Raw genomic sequence first — 19,114 nt, forward strand, 5'->3', positions numbered from 1 at the left:
GATACAATAGAGTCACACATCGCAACAAACACACACTGATGATACAATAGAGTCACACATCACAACAACACACACACACTGATGATACAATAGAGTCACACATCACAACAACACACACTGATGATATAATAGAGTCACACATCACAACACACACACTGATGATACAATAGAGTCACACATCACAACAACACACACACACTGATGATACAATAGAGTCACACATCACAACACACACACACACTGATGATACAATAGAGTCACACATCACAACAACACACACACACTGATGATACAATAGAGTCACACATCACAACAACACACACTTAAATCAACACATTAGTTGAACTTTAACAAGAAGTAAAAACATGTGTTAATTAGGTTTCAATGAGTTAAGTTGTTTCTCTAGTAGTTTAGTAAGTAAGTTGGTGGTTCATGATCGGACGAGATCCATAGAGACGTCGAGGAGGCTTCATCGCTGATGGTGTTCGCTGGTGTCACAGTGTCCTGCAGACCGACCACAGACGACGGTTCACTTCCTGTCTGCTCTCTATGTACCTGTCGATCTCACTCTTTCAAATCAAACACTCTCCGCTCGTGTCGACGCGGCTTCGGGGGAAGATGGAGGACGAACGGAGCGATGGAAGTGAGAATAATGCAGAACACATGGACTTGTATGTGAACGACGAGGAGGCAGCAGGACAGGGACGACACGGGGAGTCGAGGTAATGAAAACAGATGAGTTCAAGTATTTGGGGTCAGCCATCTAGGATGGGGGGAGGGCAGGAGGTCGGAAGGCAGGGGCGGACATGTCGGTCCGCCTCAGAAGAGAACGTCTGGTGTAAGACGGTGCCATTGATGAGAAGAAGAAACCAAAATGATATTCAATCAATTATTGTTTTTTTTTGTCAAAAAGAAGTGATGCTAGATTTAGTGTTTGTTTGTCATCATGGAATCCCTGCTTCCATGTCTTTCCTGACTTTCGTTGAAACACTTCCACATTCCTGGGCCACAAGCTGTTCACAGGGCCACGCTAAGGTGACCCCGGGCGAGCACCCGAGGAGGGGTCGGCGAGCGCCAGCCCAGGAGGGGAGAAGCGACTCCGAAAAGGTGGATCAAGAGCCGAGTCTCTCTCGTCTGAATCGGCTCTGCCTCCAGCCTTTTGTCACTGCTTTGGATCAAACCTCTGTGAAAGACGGGTGTCACGGCCTCATCCGACCAGCTGTGTGGCGACTGCCCCGAGTCCCCGGGGTGAGAAAGTGAGGGACAGGGAGAGTGAGACGGTGGGGTGTTTTTTTTCTTTTCTAGGGGGTTAGTAGTGAAGTGGTGTTGGTGGGGGGGGTGTGGCGTTCACCTCAGGAGGAGGCAGCTCCAGAGGTGAGAATGCAGAGTGGGAGGATCTCTTTCCAAATCCCCTGTGCCCAGTTCCACACACACTCACACACACACACTCACACACACATCTTGAGTAGTTTAGAGCCAGTTAGCAGCACCATTGAAAGGGAGAAGCCGAGAGAGAGAGAGGGGTGTGTGTGAGTCTCTTGTGCTGGAATGATAGTGAGGAGATCCTAGCGAGAGGCTACACGTGCCGCCCAGAGAACGAAGAAGGGGCTCGCGATGCCTGCGTCGCCTCAGTACTTGTAACAACAAGTAGTTGTTTTTTTTGGGGGGTTTTTTGGGTGAGACTCGCGGGGGGAATGGCCGACTCCAGCCTCGTCGCCTCGGAGACATCGCACTGAGCAGCCATGGCCGAGGTAAGAGAGAGAGGCCACTTCTTCACTCCTTTCACCTCTTCTTCTTCTTCTTCTTCTTCTTCTTCTTCTTCTTCTTCGGAATGTTGACCATCGGCAACTTTCGGACGCTCGCTTTTCCGAGTCCTTTAGTGCTGTTTCCTGGGCTCATCTTCATCCTGGTGCTTCGCAGAGAAGTCACCGGTGTTGTCTCAAATACCTTAAAGTATTACGAGGAATGTAACTTCTTTTTACGGTTCAAGATAAAGAAAACTATCTTTGCACTCTCACCTGTTCACGGCCGAAGAAAATCTTCAGGTCCAAGGCTTGAAAATCATGATATAGAAGCTTTACTCTATTACTATATATATATAGTTGTGAGTATACATCATGTCTTTACCTTAACTTTAACCTTAAGTTTAGCCTTTAATTCTCGCTTTGTTCGCTTTTTCTTCGAGACAGAAACTCGTTCACGATTTCCGCTAATGTCACGATTAGCAGATTCATAGTCAAGCAGTTTTAGTAGATCGTAACCAGGCAATAAAATCATGGAACTGGAAACCTTACTCTATTAATACTCATTTCTTCACCTCAAAACTTCTATCTTTAGTTTAGCGTTTTATTCCCTTTTTTTTTGTTTGTTTTTTGGCTCTTTTCGTTTGCTTGCCAAAAACAAATTTACGATTTCTACCAATGTCACAATTAGAGGTTTTGAACTTAAGCTTTGATAATTTAAGCAACAAATAAAAGTATGTTTTGTGTGTGCGCTCTGTGAGCAGTGTGTGTGTGTGTGTGTGTGTGTGTGTGTGTGTGTGTGTGTGTGTGTGTGTGTGTGTTTGTTCCAGATCCTTTTGCTTTTAACTTAAAAAAACAGATAAAATTGTCATTTGTTGAAAAACTTTCACAAAAGTCTAAGCGACGAGAATCAACGTCAAATAAAGAGGATTTTTTTTTGTGTTTAATTTGAAAATAAGGTTCAGTTTCTAACAAACGTTTGAACTCGTTGAAAAGTTCAAACAGACGCAGGTCGTCGGTGATCGTCGAGGAGCGTCTGCTCCTGACTTTAACCCCGTTAGCATCTCCTCGAGCAATGTTCCGCCCCGACTCCCCCGCACACCCCCAAACAACACGCACACACACGCACACACACACACGCACACACACACACACACATGTGTTCTGCATGGCCACCAAAAGGCTGGAGAGGATTTGTCAGCCCGACATAACAAGCCTGTGGAGGCGGTGAGGGGTGTACGGACATGTTCCCCACTCACTCATTCCTGTCTCCAGCCAAACACTCCCTGCGACTTCAGAGCAGACGAAGCTCACCAGACTCGTCCGTCCGTCCGTCCGTCCGGATCCTTCACTTTCAATCAGACGATCTCAGGGACGACCAGGTGACGTCCTCCACGTTTCCACGGCACCGTCTATCGACGGCTGTCTTGACCTGCGGAGTGAGCGCTCGGCCTGTCGGTACTTGTCGTCTTCGGGAAAGTGGCGAGGAAGAGTCGTACGAGTGTAGCGCTCGCCCTCGGGCTGTTCAGGTGAAGAAGAAATGGAACATCTGTGTGAGAAGGAACCTGCCTTTTTGAGCGACGACAAAGAAAATGGTTATTAAAGACGACAAACTGTCTCACACACACACACACACACACAAACACACACACACACACACACTGTGTGGTCGTCAACTTTACTTATTGACGCATGAAAGTATTTTTGTCGTCGTTTTTTAAAATCATTCTGTCGATGCTGTTGTGATGAAAAAAAAAAAGGTCGAGCATTTAATCCCCAATAATCTGTTTCTTTTCTGCTGATTCCGATTTAAACTTTCCACAATATTCACGCCGGTGTTCGACTCATTCGATGTGGATTTTAATTTCCTGTTCATTTAAGCGAAGTCAAGAGTTTGCAACCAAAATAACAAACTTTAAATCTTTACCTTGCTCTTGTAAACGAGCATTTTAACTCATTTCTCCACCACATCACACATTTGCTCGATTACATCACGTTCTTGCAGTTCTTAGCCTTTATTTCTCGTCACGACAAACATTTTTGAAACAGGTTTTAAGTTAAGGACGAGAACACGACGTTGTTGCGACGAAGACTACCTGAGGTCAGGTCACGTTTCTTCTCTTTCAAGACGTCTTAATCCCGGGAGGAATTTAGACTTGAGGAGGACAATGAGTCGACCACAGATGACAGTAACACACAAAACTGTGACTTACAAACACAAATATTAGATTCAGTCCAAACGTTTGACCAACAATGTGACATCTGCTGCTGCTGCTGTGTATGTGTGTGTGTGTGTGTGTGTGTGTGTGTGTGTGTGTGTGTGTGTGTGTGTGTGTTTGTGTGTGTGTTTGAGCCCAAAGACGAAAGTGGTTTTCTGAAGTTGCCTCATTTGTTAACACCCTCGGGAGGCTGGTGATGGATTACGGTGTGTAAACGACTCAATAAAATACGTAGAAAATGAAGGATTTCAATGAAAGTGTTCATTGACGATCAGTGTGTGAGTTAAAGGCGCTCTGTGATTGACAGGTCAGATCTAAAGTTTGAAATAATCTGATCTCTGGATGTTGTCTTTTCTCAGCACCAGAGATTGTGTGTCTGTGATCGTCTTCCTTGATTCTGAGATCAAGGCGACAATTTATGAATTGTTTTGTGTATTTTCACGTTTTAAATACATCTTGACTTTACTGTCCCAGAAGAGAAATTCACTTTTAAAAACCACTACTTGTTTCTCGTCGATAACGACATGACATGAAAACACACATCATGCGTTCATGGAGAGAAAAACGTCCTAAACCTCTGAGCTGTTCTGTGACGTGGAGCCAGGTTTAAGTGGAGTCCATGAAGAATCTACTTATTTTAAGAGAAAAAACCTCAAATTATAAACATGAGTTTGAGTCTAAAAAGATTGAGGTCGGTCAACATTTGAGTCGTGTGTGTCTTCTCCAAAGTGTTTCATAGTAAAGATATAATAAGTATAATGTAGTAGATTATAGCTTTATAAAAATGTTTATTTTCAGAATATCTAAATTCTGGTAGATTTAACTTTTTAGATTCTTATAAAAAAAATTGCGACAAAAACAAAGAACAACATAAAACAACAAAATGTGTCAAATTGTCATAAAAACAATCGTTGAAACTAAAGCATCAATATGTCGTTAAAAAATATGGATTCATCATTTAAATACATTTAAAATGACCAAAATAATGACATTTACAGAATTGAGGGAGCTATGAAAAAGAAAGAAAGAAAGAAGAAAATCTAACAAGGAAATGTGAATGAATGAACGCTGAGAAGTTACATTTATTGATTTAAAAAGAGGAGATAAATGATCTTGACTGGCATCGTTGCACGAGTGGATCAGTTAAACACAGAAACATCTCAGAGCAGCAGAAAGAATGAAGAGCTGAAGCATCTGAAACGATTCCAAGTCCAGAGTGAAAAGAAACACAAGCTTCTTTAATCTTTCAATCTTTACTTGTGAATTTCTAGACCATTGTGTTTGAAAAAATGGATTAAATGAAGATGTTGGTCTGAGTGTTGGATCCAGGCTGACACGACGTTCAGCTGTTGGATTGAAGACCAACAACTCAGTGTGACAATCATTGATCTGCTTGAATTTATTCTACAAGCATTTTTTTCCATCTTTTTTTGGAAAATGGATCCATTCAGGTTTCTATAAATTCACGTTTCACACGAGTTAAAAACTCACATTTCCTCCCCAGACCTTAGAACTGATTGAAAGGTTTGAATGTGATTGGAAACAAATTAAACTTTTTTATATGTCATTGATTAGATAAAAACCTAATGTGGAAAAATGTGCGTCACAAGTTCACAGGAAAACAACAAAAAAAACAAACACATACCAATGTTTTTTCTTTTTACAGGATAGTTACAAAAGAAAACATATTACAGAATGATACATATACAAGAATTGCAAAGTATTTTACATGTTTTATAGATTTAGACAAGATGCAGCATCACTCAAGTATACATTTTCAATTTCTAAATAATAAAAATCAATAAACACATTAAAATGAAGTGTTTTGGATTCACAGGGCTTCACTTCACTTCTGGCATCTTAGTTCCGACCACAACATCTATTGTGATTTAATTTATGTTCGTAATATAAATGCTATTTTCTTGATTAATAATAATAATTAAAACATTTTTTTTTTTATATTCTATAATAATTAAACTTGAAAATGTTTTTTATTTCTTAAAACTTTTCTTTGAAATATATATTTGAACTCGAAATCATTGTTTTTACCTAAAAGTAATTGTGTAAATTAAACCAATATTAATTGTCAAAATTATGCAAAAATAAATAAATAACAAAAGGTCCAAAGCTGTCAAAACAAGACAATATTTCTGGACAATGCAACTTTTATTATTTTACTTGAAGCAGCATCTAAAGACAGCGTTTTGAGGACCGTCACTGACACAGTGTGTCACATGAAGCTCAACATCCATCCAAATCTAACACCTTCAACCCTCTGTGTTCCAGAGAATCTGCTGCTCTCTGATGAACTGCAGCTGCGACAGCTTCAGGCCCGGGAAACTCAAGAGAAGACAGTGCGACAACTGCAAGCATGGCTGGGTGTCTCATGGTAGGTCGAGTCCAGCTCTGTGTTTGGATGAGTGTGTTGTACGTTTGTGATCAATCCTCCATAGTTAGAGCGAATCTATGGACTTGCAATAGAAGACAGAATAAGTTAATCATCCGCGGCAGATGATGCATCAAGTTATTATTAACAGAGGTTTGCAATGTTTATTTTATGTATGTTTAAAGTTCATATGTCTGTACAATCTGGAATTAAATAAGTACATTCAAAACATGATAAAATCCAAAAAACGACAGTAAAATGTTTCCAAATTCATCCATGTTATAGATAAAACCTTCATCTTAAATAATATATAGTAATTATTTACAAAAGTTTGCAATGTTTATTTTATTTATGTTTAAAGTACACATGTCTGTACATTTTATTTAAATGACTAAAACATTCAAAACATGATAAAATCAATACAAAACTACAGTAAAATGTTTTGCAAATTCATCCATGTTATAGATAAAACCTTCATCTTAATAATAATATATAGTTATTATTTACAAAAGTTTGCAATGTTTATTTTATTCCTTTTTAAAGTAAATATGTCTGTACATTGTATTTAAATTACTACAAAATTAAAAACATGATAAAATCCAAAAAACTACAGTAATATGTTTCCAAATTCATCCATATGACAGATAAAACCTTCATCTTTAATAGTATATAGTTATTATTTACAGAGGCTTTACAAAATAATTAAATAACTACATTATAAAAACATGATAAAATGAATGATATAAACTACAGTAAAATGTTTCCAAATTAATCCATATGATAGATAAAACCATCATCTTTAATAATATATAGTAATTATTTACAGAGGTTTGCAATGTTTATTTTATTCCTTCTTAAAGTACATATGTCTTTACATTGTATTTAAATAACTACAAAATTCAAAACATGATAAAATAAAAAAACCGACAGTAAAATGTTTCCAAATTCATCCATATCATTGATCAAACCTTCATCTTTAATAATATATAGTAATTATTTACAGAGGTTTGCAATGTTTATTTGATTTATGTTTAAAGTACATATGTATTTACATTGTATTTAAATAACTACAAAATTAAAAACGTGATAAAATCAATACAAAACTACAGTAAAATGTTTCCAAATTAATCCATATGATAGATAAAACCATCATCTTTAATAATATATAGTAATTATTTACAGAGGTTTGCAATGTTTATTTTATTCCTTCTTAAAGTACATATGTCTTTACATTGTATTTAAATAACTACAAAATTCAAAACATGATAAAATAAAAAAACCGACAGTAAAATGTTTCCAAATTCATCCATATCATTGATAAAACCTTCATCTTTAATAATATATAGTAATTATTTACAGAGGTTTGCAATGTTTATTTTATTTATGTTTAAAGTACATATGTATTTACAAAATAATTAAATAACTACATTATAAAAACATGATAAAATGAATGATATAAACTACAGTAAAATGTTTCCAAATTAATCCATATGATAGATAAAACCTTCATCTTTAATAATATATAGTAATTATTTACAGAGGTTTGCAATGTTTATTTTATTCCTTCTTAAAGTACATATGTCTTTACATTGTATTTAAATAACTACAAAATTCAAAACATGATAAAATAAAAAAACCGACAGTAAAATGTTTCCAAATTCATCCATATCATTGATCAAACCTTCATCTTTAATAATATATAGTAATTATTTACAGAGGTTTGCAATGTTTATTTTATTCCTTCTTAAAGTACATATGTCTTTACATTGTATTTAAATAACTGCAAAATTAAAAACGTGATAAAATCAATACAAAACTACAGTAAAATGTTTCCAAATTCATCCATATGACAGATTTATTTGATTTATGTTTAAAGTACACGTCTTTACAATGGAATTAAATAACTACATACATAAATGATAAAATCAAAATGCTACAGTAAAATGTTTCCAAATTGAATCATATGATTCCAACAAATCCAGTCCAACCTCACACGTCTCACACGTGTCTTTCTTCAGCAGAAGATCAACTCATTCTGATTAAAGCTGTCGTCAATACCTGTAGAATTATCTCGAAAAAGAATCTTCGATCTGAGAACACGACCCTCGCGCCGGCCGCGTCTTCGTGCTGGAAAATATCGGAAGATTTTGCTCGAAGAAACGTGGACGAGATCCGTCGCCAGCGAAAGCTTTTCATTTCGAACTTTAACATGTTTGTAAACGACTTGAGCAAGAAAGCGACACAAATCATTTCTCTCCTCAAGTTCTGTCAACACCTTTCGTTGCGATAAAGTGAGGCTGTGATATGTATTATACCCGTGTGTGTGTGTGTGTCTGTGTGTGTGTGTGTGAGTGTGTGTGTGTCAGGGTCAGACGACAATCACAAAACATAAGATAGATAACGAATACATTTTAATTTGTTTTATCACTTAACGTTGGTAAATTAAATTAATTGTGAATGAATTAACTCCCGATCGTCATGTGTGGAGTGTGTATGTTCTCCTCGTGTTGTGTGGGTTTACTCCGGACACTCCGGTTTCCTCCCACAGTCCAAAAACATACAGAGGTTGATTGAGAACTTGGGGAAATTGTCCGTAGGTATGAGTGTGTGTGTGAATGGTTTTCTGTCTTTGTGTGTCCTGAGACGGACTGGGGTCCTGTCCAGGGTGTCCCCCAAATGGGATAGACCCCCCCTGGCGACCCCCATAAGGTGTCAGACAACAATGAATTAATCTTTAATAGCTTGATACGTTTTATTATCGTCTATTGCAGATCATTAAATATTATTAAATATTAATTATTATATTTTAAATAAATAAATAAAGGAGTAAAAGTATCATGATGTTCTATTCTATGTTCGTCTTTGTATCCTTTGTCTTTGTTATTTTCTTTGATCTATGTTCTTTATTTTTAGATTAGACTTAGATTGTATCATCTTGTTCTTTCTCTTTATTTCTCTTTGTTCTTTTTCTTATTTTATTTGTATTTATTTTTTATGAATAATTGCTGTATTGCTGTGTCTAATTGGAAAAAAAAAACAATTTCCCGAAGGAGACCTGCTGAGGGATCTATAGAGTTCTACCTAACCTTAATACAAATACTTCACAAGTAACCGGTAAATTAAATCATATATTAAATGAATGAGCAAAAAACCCCATGAATAAACATCATTCTTTTTCACTGTGTCACAGGTTTGAGCTTTTGGACCATAAGTGGCTGATGATCATGTTTTTAAAGAGGAATCTTTTGAGTTGTTTTTGACAAGAATTGTGTTGTTTCACTAGAACCATGTCCCTCCTGCTAGAACATAAACCGGCTCCTCGACTCAACAGTTCACTTGTGTGTGTAGGTTTGTGCATCAAGCAAACACAGGGCAGACATGAGAGAACGTGATTTGAGGTTATTAAGAATGAGCCACAGTTTAACCTCTTAACAGCCACGACAATAACATGTATGTGTAGAAGAACACACAACATTGTTAACCTGCCAGACCTATAACATGTAGCTTGACCTGCCTCATTAAGAAGGTGTTCACTTTTAAAGTTTAAATAAAATATCGTCTCAGTTTACTTTAATTGTTAACGGTTTTAACATCCAAAAGTCAATCTTAAATAACAATAATCCATCTTTTGAAGAAGGTCAGGTTGTTTATCGCTGAGCACAGGATTCCTCCGATAAATCGGATCCAGTTAAAGTTTTTTAATGTCAATCTTTGCATCGTATTTCAATGATGCATCGTATCTGGCGACACAGTCTGAAGGAAGATAACGGTTCAGTTGATGCAAGAGATCATTATTGTGGAGGAAACAAGGACGGGAGGAACCAAACTAACTATACGTTTCCTGTTCATTGGACAACTGGAGTGAGATATGGTGGAATTTTCACTTTGGACTTTAAAAAAAGGGTTTTTAAAAATATTTGCCACAACTCTAGATGTGACTCTTAGTACAAATGTTACTTTTCCAAGTTGTTCTTAGACATAAACTACTGATCAACTCTCCTGTCATGTAGTAAATGTTCATCTTCAAGACGCAGTAACTTCTCATCATGACCATGTTTTCAACTTATTACTTTATAAAGTTGCTCAGAAATCTGGGCGAACGAGAGGTTACGAGAGTCCATTATGACGTAATAATGGCTTCACTCCTCCTCCAGCCAGCTGTAATCACGCCCCGCTTTGTTTATACAAGGAGTCCCTCTGGAGATGGAGACTTCCCGGGATTGATGACGCGCGGTGACAAACCTCCTTGAGCTGAACTTGGTGGTGGTTTCCACCGAAGACGACAGTGTTGACGCTTCCCTCTGAAGGACACTACGTCCAGATCCAGATCCGATCCACAGTACAGAGATACTCGAAGTTGATGCTCGAGAAACACTCAAGACGGACAGGATTCCGAACGCACACTTGAGTGTCGAAATATAAACACGGCGGCGACGTCACTCACTTGACATCATTCCCGAGCAGGAAGAACATGATCAAATAAAGAGAAGCACGAGTGAGACGGGCATCGACGGGACAAGTCAAATGATTGTGGAGTGACAGGCGAGCAGGCGGAGGCACTTCATATCTTTTTTAATGTGATCTCGACACCGTCTGTGTGTGTGTGTGTGTGTGTGTGTGTGTGTGTGTGTGTCTTCCACACATGTCACAATGCAGGAGTTTCTAAAGCCGCTTCAATCGTGACAGACCTATTACCGTTCAAGGCCAAAGCGAGTCCAAACCAAGGGGTTCCGACCCCTTTGCCGGACCCACTTTATGGAGCTTTATTTGGGCGAATTATTAAGATTTCTTTTTCATTTCCTTCCACAGCGTTGAGTAAGTTGAAGGTTCAGCACATGTACCAGAGCAGCCAGGTTGAAATTGTCCACTCCAACGTTGTGTTCGACATCTGCAGCCTGATGCTGTACGGCACCGAGGCCATCCCCATCCGCCTCAAGATCCTTCTGGACCGCCTGTTCTCCGTCCTGAAGCAAGACGAGGTGGTCCAGATCTTGAGCGCACTGGACTGGACACTACAAGACTACATACGAGGATACATACTGCAGGTAACGTCTCGTCACACGCCCTGAAAATACTTTTACAGTTGATTCAATCATTGTCAAACGGCAAATGTTTTTTAATAATGATAAACTAGATAATGTTATTTTAACATTTGAAGCCTATTTCTTGTTTACTGAAGATGATCAGAATAAACTAAGATTAAATATATAGGTTTAAAAGATATAAAATAATGTTGCATGAGGAATTTGATCTTAAATTCTAAGAGAGAATATAATTCATCTGCAAGATTATCGACACTTGGTTCTCTTTGCTGCCTTTTATTACCACAGAACTGGTCGCAAGTCATTTCTGAAGTAAAATGTTCTTGTAATAACAGTAATAATGACAATAATAATCATAATAATAATAATAATAATGATAACAACAACAGTTATTATTATTAGTAGTAGTACTAGTAATATCTGAAGTAAATAATAATAATAATAATAATAATAATAATAATGATGAGGATTATTATTATTATTAGCAGTAGTAGTAGTAATGGTAGTAGTAATATCTGAAGTAAATATTAATAATAATAATAATAATAATAATGATTATGATGAGGATTATTATTATTAGTAGTAGTAGTAGTAATGGTAGTAGTAATATCTGAAGTAAATATTAATAATAATAATGATAATAATGATTATGATGATGATTATCATTATTATTAGTAGTAGTAGAGTTATGGTAGTAGTAATATCTGAAGTAAATATTAATAATAATAATGGTAATAATGATTATGATTAGGATTATCATTATTATTATTAGTAGTAGAGTAATGGTAGTAGTAATATCTGAAGTAAATATTAATAATAATAATAATAATAATAATAACAATGATAATAATGATTATGATGAGGATTATTATTATTAGTAGTAGAGTAATGGTAGTAATAATATCTGAAGTAAATATTAATAATATTAATATTAATAATAATAATAATAATAATAATAATAATAATAATAATAATAATAATAATAATAATGATAATAATGATTATGATGAGGATTATTATTATTAGTAGTAGTCGTAGTAGAAATGGCAGTAGTAATATCTGAAGCAAATATTAACAATAATAATAATAATAATGATAATAATGATTATGATAAGGGTTATTATTAGTAGAAGTAGTATTATTACAAAACAAACTCACTTCTGAAATGAGTACTAAACACAATAATAATTATCATTATTGATTTTTTTTCTGAGATCAATTTTTTAAATCTTTCTGTCTAGCCTTGTACTGTTGTGTTTTTAACTGTGTTTAAATTTGTGTTGAAATATAAAGTGCAATATGAATGAAATGTATTATAAGTAGTAGTATAATTGTTATTGTTATTTCAAGTATAATATCATCATTATTAGTAACAACAACAATAATTATAATAACAATAATTCTAGTACTGCCAACCTAACATTTTATCAAACTGTACTAGACACTCAAACCTACACACACACACACACACACACACACACACACACACACACATATACAAGCAGAATGAATCGCAGCCTCATCACAGATACAAAAACACAACATATTATCCCATCTTCCAAATAAATGTTTTGTGAGAAAATCTTCTCATTTGTAATCTTTTTAGAGATAAACAAAACAAATTATTACCATTAATTCTCTTACCTGATCGACACACTGGACACTGAGATCCTCCTCTTCCATCAACCTCACCGTCCCACCTGCCTGTATGACCTGTATGTCCTCGCCTCTGGAACTACAGTCAAAAATACACCTTTTTAAACTGGCTTTTTCACTCTAACTGCGTTTTTTTTTAAATCTGTCTGGATGGTGCCTTGGTGTGTTTTTGAAGTCTTATAAATAAAATGATTTGTTATTATTATATTAGGAGGGTCTATGTCACACATGCACAGCAATAATAACAGGGGTTGCTCATAGGCAGGAAGGTCGGTTCTATTCCAGCTCCAGATGACTTTGTGTCGATCTGTCACTGATCAAGACCCTTTACTACTGATCGTGTGAATGCTGGGAAGCATTCATCGTGTGAATGCTGGGAAAGATCCTGTCTTCTTCTGACCTAAACTCTGTGCCGCTTCTCCTCCCACAAATGTTATCCTATTTTATTTCGATATGCGGGCTTTGTTCCAGCTTTCTTTTATCTCTTCCACTCTTTCTTTTTATTCCTCCTTTTTCTACCCCATTCATTTCAATGGGGAAAATCTTTAACTCATGTTTCAACTCCTACAACTTTGACCTACTACTTAAACCTTTACTACTAATTCCACTACTACTTCTACTACTAATACTACTATTACTTCTAAATTTACTACTAATTCTACTACTACTTTTACTTTTCTACTACCAATAATTTTACTTCTAATTCCACTACTACTTCTACTTTTACTACTAATTCCACGTATTCTACTTTAACAACTTATTCCCCTATTATTCTACTACTAATACTACTACTACTAATTCCACTTCTTTTACTTGAACTACTAATTCCACTTGTTCTACTTTAACTACTAATTCCACTTGTTCTACTTTAACTACTAATACTACTACTACTTCCACAGCACAGGAAAGTCAGAAGAAAATGTACTCTTTTAGTTGCTTATAAAGTTTTGGCCGTCTTGTCACAACCTCCTTCCATCTATTTCTTGGCAGTGGAAAACTGAATTTTCCCTCAAGAAACTGGATATTCTATTCTTATCTCACATTAACATAAAACAAACATACAATTTGGTTGAAATCCCAAGTTAACATTTAATTATGGCTGTTCGTTGATTTTTCTTGCCTCTTCCTAAGAAATGAGTACGACCGAGGTCACTAACGGGGTTTTCGTGCTACAGCCAGTTTAGACCAGTGGATATGATCCGTTTGGCACCAGAATTCCTCTCTGGAAGCTGGAGTCGGCCAGCAGAGCCCTCTGTGACACTGCAACCACTCGCTTCGATAAGTACATCATCAAGTATTCAAGACGGGCTGCGTTTAATTCATGTTAGCTCATCTAATGGTGAATGTGCAGTCAGATTTCTCGACAGGCTCCAAATGAATGCTCTGTGATGAAATATTTATGGTTACTGCACGATACAGATCCTCTCTTTCAAATGTGCCTGAACTCACACACGATGACTTCTTAAGAAAGAGAGGGGAGATCAATAAAGCCGAACCCGTGCTTCTTATAGCTCAATGTGTGGCTGGGTGTGAACTCAGGTTTTATTCGGGATGCTTTCCTGCACACTCTTTTGAGTGTGTGTGTATTTGTTTGTGCAAAGAGCACACATTTTCATGTCAAAAATGACCCTGAAAAGCCTTATGAAATGCTACTGAAACGATGAATACCTTTTTTGCTGCTTGTTTTGATTAAATATAAAAGTAATACCTACATCTATGTACCGTGCTTCTTCAGCCAGTCTCTCTGTCTTCTAATACACTTTCCTCAGACCCGTCTCTGCTACTGTGTCAACAGGACGACGCTGGGAAAGTGCTAGATCGATGGGCAATCATGACATTTGAGGAAGAACTCGCCACCCTGCAGCAGTTCCTTCGTTTTGGGGAGACAAAGTCCATCGTGGAGCTAATGGCTCTACAAGACAAGGAGGGGCAGTCGGTCTTGGTTCCCAGCACCCGCACAAACTCAGACATTCGCACGTTCATTGAGCGCAAAAATCCACAAAAGAACGTCAACCTCTCATCAATTAAGACTGAAAAGGTCAACGGCAACAACATGCACCACTTTGAGAACTTTATCAACAGCATGAGTGTCATGCTGCCTTTCCAGCTGGCAGGCTCCATTCCAGGTCCAAGTCTGGGCTCAGCAACAGGGCCAGGCTCACTTCTACAACAGCAGGACAAACAGATGTTGGTCAGAGAAAACCTGCTCTATCACTCACACGCTGCCGGAACCAGCTCGGTTTTATTTGAAAATGATGTTGATCAATGTGAAGACAAGCCAATACACTGCTTTTCCAGCAGCAGTCCAAAGATAGAAACCGAAGATTTCTCCACAAGCGATAACTACTCAGACGGACCCTCCACACCACGTACCCCCTCTTTTCGTTCGGACGTCACACAAATGTCGCCTGATGGAAAACTGCGGCCTTTGGAAAGAAGTAGAAACAGTTGTGGAGCGTCTTCTGGTGGTGGGTCTCTCAAGAAGGGCCGTGTGTTCTGCAGTGCTTGCGAGAAGACTTTCTACGATAAAGGCACTCTAAAGATCCACTATAATGCAGTTCACCTGAAGATTAAGCACAAATGTACGATTGAGGGCTGCAATATGGTGTTTAGTTCACTACGCAGCAGAAACCGTCACAGTGCAAACCCCAACCCAAGACTCCATATGCCTATGAACCGCAACAACCGGGACAAAGACCTGCGTAGTGAATTATCAGCTGATGATGTCTCACATTGTGAAAAGACAGATGACTGCGGGACATCTGTTTGTTCCGAAGAGAATAATAGTTCAATTTCAAGCTACATGGTGAGCCATGTGGAAACAGGGTCCAGGGTGTCCAGTAGTTGTTTCTCCAGCATTGGCCAAAGTGGCATTCTATTCCCTAATTTAAAAACGGTGCAGCCAGTCCTTCCGTTCTACCGCAGTCTGGTGACTCCAGCTGAGCTGGCAAACACGCCCGGTTCACTCCCCTCGCTCCCACTTCTGTCCTCTGTGTCTGCCACATCAGTCCCTGCCCCTGAGTTCTGCCCCATAGACATGATACCAAAGAAAAAATCCCGAAAGTCTAGCATGCCAATAAAAATAGAGAAAGACAGCGAGGTTGACCATGATGAGCACATCAAGACGGGGAGCTCTGCAGGTGATGGTGTCATTGGCGTGGACCAGGATCAGTGTGACAGGCGCATCATCCAAGTTGAAGTTGAAAATGATGCATGTGGTGGGGGGCAGCAGGAGGGTACCCAACATGTGGATGGAGACACAATGGGCTGTTCCCAATGTCCTTCTGATCACGAGGCAGCAGAGAAGCACCGTTTTGGTCAGGAGCTCAACGGAAAAGAGACAAGCGATCTTGAAGAACAGACCAGGACAGCAGAAACTGATCGGATGTTAGAGAAAAGATGGTGTGAAAATCATTTGAGACTCATCGGGGATCACATCAAACTCTTAGACCCTGACAAGGAGGGATTAGAAGGATTTGAGGATGATTTTATGGATACAGGTGTGCCTGTAATTGATGACAGCTCAGACCGGTGTGAAATATGTAGTAAGACCTTCAAGAACCCGTTCAACGCCAAGTTGCACTATAAGAATGCTCACATGAAAGAGATGCACATGTGCACAGTGGACGGCTGCAACGCTGCCTTTGCATCCCGCAGGAGCCGAGACAGGTGAGGTACATTCAACTCTTATTCATCATTATTTTTATTTTCAAACATCCAAAAGCATCACTGGTGTCAACCAAGTGATGGTCTATGATCTTGTCAGTCATCTCATGTACAACTATATCTACATCTTAAAACCCCTTGTAATACAACTTTAAAGTCCGATTCCTCAATGCTGGGTCTGGGAAACCTCTCAACTTGCGTCGGCCCTTAATGCACCGTGGCAATCTGATTAAAATTGTTGCCGGTCATTTATGACTCCAGATCAGATTTTATGCAGCTCTTGGTATCAAACATCAACTCTATTACTCAACCATATAATTTGAAATACAGCAAAACTGTAAAAAAAAACGTCCTTAATGTCAGTGTTTAATGACATGTTTAGTTCAAGGAAAAAAACAAAAGTTCAACTTTCATCCTCCATGTACACCACACAGAGCACTGTACCAGGGAGGTACTTCACCTTGACCCAAAGACAACACAAGGGATACCTTAAACACATTTGTTTTTGTCCAACTTGACCCTGAGGCCGCACTAGGGTTAAGCAAATTGTCCTGTTAAGCTAATTCTTGAGGCTGCTTTTCCTGTCCTTGTCATCAATTATGTTATTTAATTATTATAACTTTCCTCAGATTATTTCAAAATGATCCAAAGAAAACCTTAACTTATCTCAGTTGGCATGTTTATGGTTGGAATATATATTTTAAGAGAGCAGCTGGCATATTCAAAAGGTGAAAATCTTTCTAAAAACATTCATGGTTTAGCCACTGAGGGTGGAGTCATACTTAGGTCGGGTGAAGTTCATGTAAAGATGGACTGTATAGTTTCGATAATGTGCTCTCAAGCAAATCAACTAATAATCAACATGTATTCTATCTGCATCTACAGGCACAGTGGGAATTCAAACCTGCACCACAAGCTGCTGACCAGAGATACAATCTTTCAAAGCCACTTGCTAAACTCATCCTCGTCCATCTGCAGATTTACGGATGACTTCCAGGAAACAAACGGCAGAGACTCTTGCAGCAGAGAGTCCAACGGCCAACCCTCAGTGATCTTCAGCGGACACAACCGCATGGGCCTGGTCTTCCCAATAAACAAAATATCCAAAGTACCAGACAGTTCAAACGTAGTAGAGGATGGAATGGTCCTGGACCTCAGCACATCCTCCTACGGACCAACAAGAGGAAGTTTGAAGTCGTTCTGTGATTCGGAAGGAGCCAGAAGTGATGGAGGAGAATGTCTTGAGGAAGATCACGATCAACTGCCAATAGAAGACAGCGATGAAAGCAGTGATGGTATCAATGTAGGCAGAGATGGGGAGGAGGAATGCTCCACTGAGGTGCTGGAAAACCATGGTGCGTATGGTGGTCGACAGTTTGGACTTCAGGGGAGCGGGCTACCAATTACCTGTCACATCTGCCATAAGATCTACAGCAACAAAGGGACGTTCAGGGCCCATTACAAGACTGTCCATCTGCGACTGCTGCACAAGTGTAAAGTCCCGGGCTGTGATACGTCTTTCTCTTCTGTACGGAGCAGAAACCGTCACAGCCAGAACCCAAACCTGCACAAGAACCTTGCCATTGTCTCAGGAGCCCCGATTGACCAGGACTAGTTAGTTGCTGGCCATTTAAGGGGTGCCCCATAATAGTGCAATTAATGGCACTTTTTATACAATTCCACTTCTCAAAGAAAAGAAAGTACGAACCACAACAAAAGGTTTTAACATTTTTGCCACTGTCACTGATTCATTTCACATTGCAATTGTGTCAGTAAGTTGTTCAGCTCCGTCATATGTCCTCATTTTTTGTGAAGTAAAGTCTTGACAACAGTAAAGTGACCTCAACTTGTGAAGATACAATCATTTAAACTTGTTGTAATAAATATAACCATTGAAATGCATATTTGACTGAAAGGTTCCCGTTGTCTAATATCAGCTGTTCAAAGTGTTAACTGTCATGGCTGTCGCTGACTGCGTATGCAACCAAAGAGTTTCAAGTCCACAGTCTTTTGCTGGGATCCCATCAAAAAAGGTGCAGTATTTATGTGTCAATACAGTCTCAGACCACATGACATGTTTGACCAAGAGCCGCAGTAAGATGTAGATCATGTTAATATGAATGGAATAACAGTGGCTGGCGAGGCGAAACAAGCTGTTATATCTGCTGCAATGGACTTGTTGTAATGTGTAAATATTTGACCTGACAGGAGTCGGGTATTGGTGGTAAAAAAAAAAAGAGTCAATACATTGATCAGGTCAAACCCTGGTTTTTTGAAGACGCCATTCAAAAAAAGAAGAAAGAAAACATGAAATAAAAATAAAATGGAATTGTGTTTCAATTATTCTGGCTCCACTCAATTAACTGGATTTACTGGAACCCACGAGTTCAAATGCAATGACTT

At 38.3% G+C, this 19,114-nt stretch overlaps 1 protein-coding gene and 1 long non-coding RNA gene across 3 annotated transcripts; one reads left to right on the forward strand and one right to left on the reverse strand.

The window, feature by feature from the left end:
• Positions 1–1,464: 1,464 nt before the first annotated feature.
• Positions 1,465–19,114, forward strand: bnc1 (basonuclin zinc finger protein 1). 2 transcript variants are annotated; one of them, XM_087783329.1, is made up of 5 exons: positions 1,465–1,751; positions 6,248–6,350; positions 11,157–11,392; positions 14,841–16,714; positions 17,597–19,114. In XM_087783329.1, the coding sequence occupies exons 1-5, from the start codon at positions 1,743–1,745 to the stop codon at positions 18,324–18,326; spliced, it is 2,952 nt and encodes a 983-aa protein (XP_087639455.1). In that variant the 5' UTR covers positions 1,465–1,742; the 3' UTR covers positions 18,327–19,114. The 2 variants fall into 2 exon arrangements, with proteins under 2 accessions (XP_087639455.1, XP_087639457.1); XM_087783331.1 differs by having other exon boundaries at positions 17,690–19,114.
• LOC148085194 (uncharacterized) lies at positions 11,155–13,103 on the reverse strand. The gene is made up of 2 exons (XR_015710489.1): positions 13,034–13,103; positions 11,155–11,311 (listed from the first exon to the last, which is right to left on the reverse strand). It is a non-coding gene; the product is annotated as an uncharacterized LOC148085194 (long non-coding RNA).

This window comes from Callionymus lyra, chromosome 2, assembly GCF_982586985.1.
Source record: "Callionymus lyra chromosome 2, fCalLyr1.hap1.1, whole genome shotgun sequence".
NCBI classification, from domain to species: domain Eukaryota; kingdom Metazoa; phylum Chordata; class Actinopteri; order Syngnathiformes; family Callionymidae; genus Callionymus; species Callionymus lyra.

Bases quoted from the DNA above. Each gene is read 5' to 3' on its own strand.
- bnc1 (XM_087783329.1), top strand. The intron at 11,393-14,840 runs GTAACGTCTCGT...CTGTGTCAACAG, and splicing joins TACGAGGATACATACTGCAG to GACGACGCTGGGAAAGTGCT. The intron at 16,715-17,596 runs GTGAGGTACATT...CTGCATCTACAG, and splicing joins TCCCGCAGGAGCCGAGACAG to GCACAGTGGGAATTCAAACC.